This window comes from Bison bison, unplaced genomic scaffold, assembly GCF_000754665.1.
Source record: "Bison bison bison isolate TAMUID 2011002044 unplaced genomic scaffold, Bison_UMD1.0 scf7180017864492, whole genome shotgun sequence".
Classification (NCBI taxonomy): Eukaryota; Metazoa; Chordata; class Mammalia; order Artiodactyla; family Bovidae; genus Bison; species Bison bison.
The window spans coordinates 5,006,527-5,008,760 of NW_011495051.1; the positions used below are offsets into that span (position 1 = coordinate 5,006,527).

At 52.5% G+C, this 2,234-nt stretch overlaps 1 protein-coding gene across 2 annotated transcripts in view; it reads right to left on the minus strand.

Moving 5' to 3' along the window:
- Positions 1–1,002: 1,002 nt before the first annotated feature.
- The window catches only part of SLC25A23 (solute carrier family 25 (mitochondrial carrier; phosphate carrier), member 23), a 14,157-nt gene continuing 12,925 nt past the window's right edge, over positions 1,003–2,234 (minus strand). Inside the window, exon 11 of one of the 2 annotated variants that reach the window (XM_010828230.1) lies at positions 1,003–1,491. In XM_010828230.1, coding sequence (XP_010826532.1) covers positions 1,470–1,491 — 22 coding nt within the window. In that variant the 3' untranslated portion in view covers positions 1,003–1,469. Of the gene's footprint in view, positions 2,204–2,234 lie in introns of both variants that reach the window. The other variant, XM_010828228.1, reaches the window with a different exon arrangement.

Below are 2,234 nucleotides of genomic sequence, written 5' to 3' on the forward strand. Positions count from 1 at the left end.
TTTGCACCTGCTGTGCCCTCTGCCTGGGATGCTGTTTCCCTAGGCATCCCCATGGCTCCCTTCCTCACCATTTAAAACTCTTTATTCAAACATTACCATCTCCTCGACTACGCTTGCTGTTGTCATTGTTTAATCGCTAAGTGGTGCCCTACACTTTTGCGACCCCATGGACTGTAGCCGGCCAGGCTCCTCTGTCCGTGGGATTTCCCAGGCAACAATACTAGAGTAGGTTGCCATCTCCTTCTTCAGGGGATCTTCCCGACCCAGGGATAGAACCTGCGTCTCCTGCATTGGCAGGTGGATTCTTTACCACTGAGCCACTAGGGAAGCCCTAAAATAGAATATTACTCAGCCTTAAGAAGGAAGGAGATTCTAACACCTGCTACAACACGGATGAACCTTGAGGACATGATGCCCAGTGAAATAAACCAGACAGAAAAGGGCAAATAATTGCATGATTCCAGTTTTAGGAGGTCCCAGAGGAGTCAAATCTGGAGACAGGAAGTAGATGGTGGGCCCAGGGGCTGGGGGAGGGGATGGGGAGTGAGTGTTTAATGGGGACAGAGTTTCAGTTTGGGAAGATGAGAAAGTCCTCGAGACGGATGGTGGGGATGGTTGCGTGACAATATAATGTACTTAATGTCATAAAACTGTACACTTAAAATTGGTTAAAAGGGTAAATTTTATGTAACATGTATTGTACCACAATAGAAAAATATTTAATTTTCTTGTTGTTTTAAGCCCCTTGTTTTTGATAACTTTTTACAGCAGCCCAAGGAAAAGGACACACTTGTGTAATTAGAAAAACATACAGGACAAATTAGGAGGGCTCTTGAATGTGGACTTGCCCCTGCACCCACTTTACAGATGTGGAAACTGAGGCTCATGGAGTCATTTCCTGGTCTCCGTGAATGATGGATGACAACCCATGTGTCTTCCCTGTGAGTAGTTAGAGGTGCTCCCACATGCACCCACCCCCTTTCAGTAAAAACCACAATGAAAGAGCTTAGAAAATGTATTCCTTTGTTCTTTGCCTTTGAAATCACACACACAGGCAGGGCACAGGCAGGGAGGTGGGGCGCCGAGTAGGTGGAGGGGGTGGAAGCGCTGGGGGAGCGGGTCCTCCCATCCCCCAAACATCCCAGTTCCTCTTTCACAGTCCTTGAATGGGGTTCCCCAAGGACTTGGAAGGAATGGAGAGAGGGGGTTCCCCAATGATACTAAGCTCAGCATCCAAATATAAAGTGCAGAATGTACAGGGTGGGGGGCTGGGGTAAGTAGGGGGGATGGGTTGTCAACTCCTCTCTGGTACGAAAATAGACCTGGAGTGAATTTGGGGGCTTAGGGGGTTGGGGCTTTGTTTTGCATCCTTGGTTTGTTGCTCCTGGTTTCCAACTCTGAAGCCCGGGGAGGGGCCGGCAGTGCTGGGGTGTGTGTGCATATGGGGTCCCCTTCATGTGTTCCCAGCTTCAGATTGCCTGCTTGCCGGCCCTAAGAGAGAGGGAGCCAGGCTCTGGGGGTTGTGATCAGCCTATAGGTGGGAAGAGGGTGTGAGACCAGCAGAGTGCTGGAGGAGCATTTGAGCGCACCTTTCGCCCAACCCTGCCCCTGCCCCAGGCCTAGGGGCATGTCCATGCTAGGGGGCTGGGGGTCCAGCATCTGTGCAGGGCCTGGGAGGGATATCTCCTCCCCTTGCCAGCATCAGCTGTGTCAGGACTGTGGGCACATCCTGTAGGTTGTCAAGCCGGGAGCCTGGAACCTGGGCTTCCTGCAGGTTCCATAGACTGTGGGGTTTGTGCCATGGGGGAAGGGCTCTGGTGTGTGTCTGGAACAGGGGCGTGTGGGATCCAGGGTGCTGACTGGCCTAGTGGGAGCTAGCTGGGGGCTCTGAGCTTTCAAGGTCCAGTGCCTGGGAGGGTTCAGGTCAGAGGTCAGGGGTTAAGGGGTTGGCATCCAGTGCCTAGAGGTGGCAGGGTCTGCCTCTTATGGGTGGAGTTTCAATGTCCAGTGCCTGCGGTCTGGGGTCCTACAGTCGTAGTCACCTGGAACCGCTCCTCTGCCATTGGGTTCTCGAGATTGTGGTTTGAGGAGTGAGGATCTGGCAGATCAGGGCTTGGGAATCTGGTGTCCATGGTTGGGGGTGTCGAGGGAATGATGCTTGAAATGTGGGGATCGGGGAGTTGAAGCAGCGGGATCTGGGACCCTGTGTTGAGGTAAAGGGATTCAGGAATCCA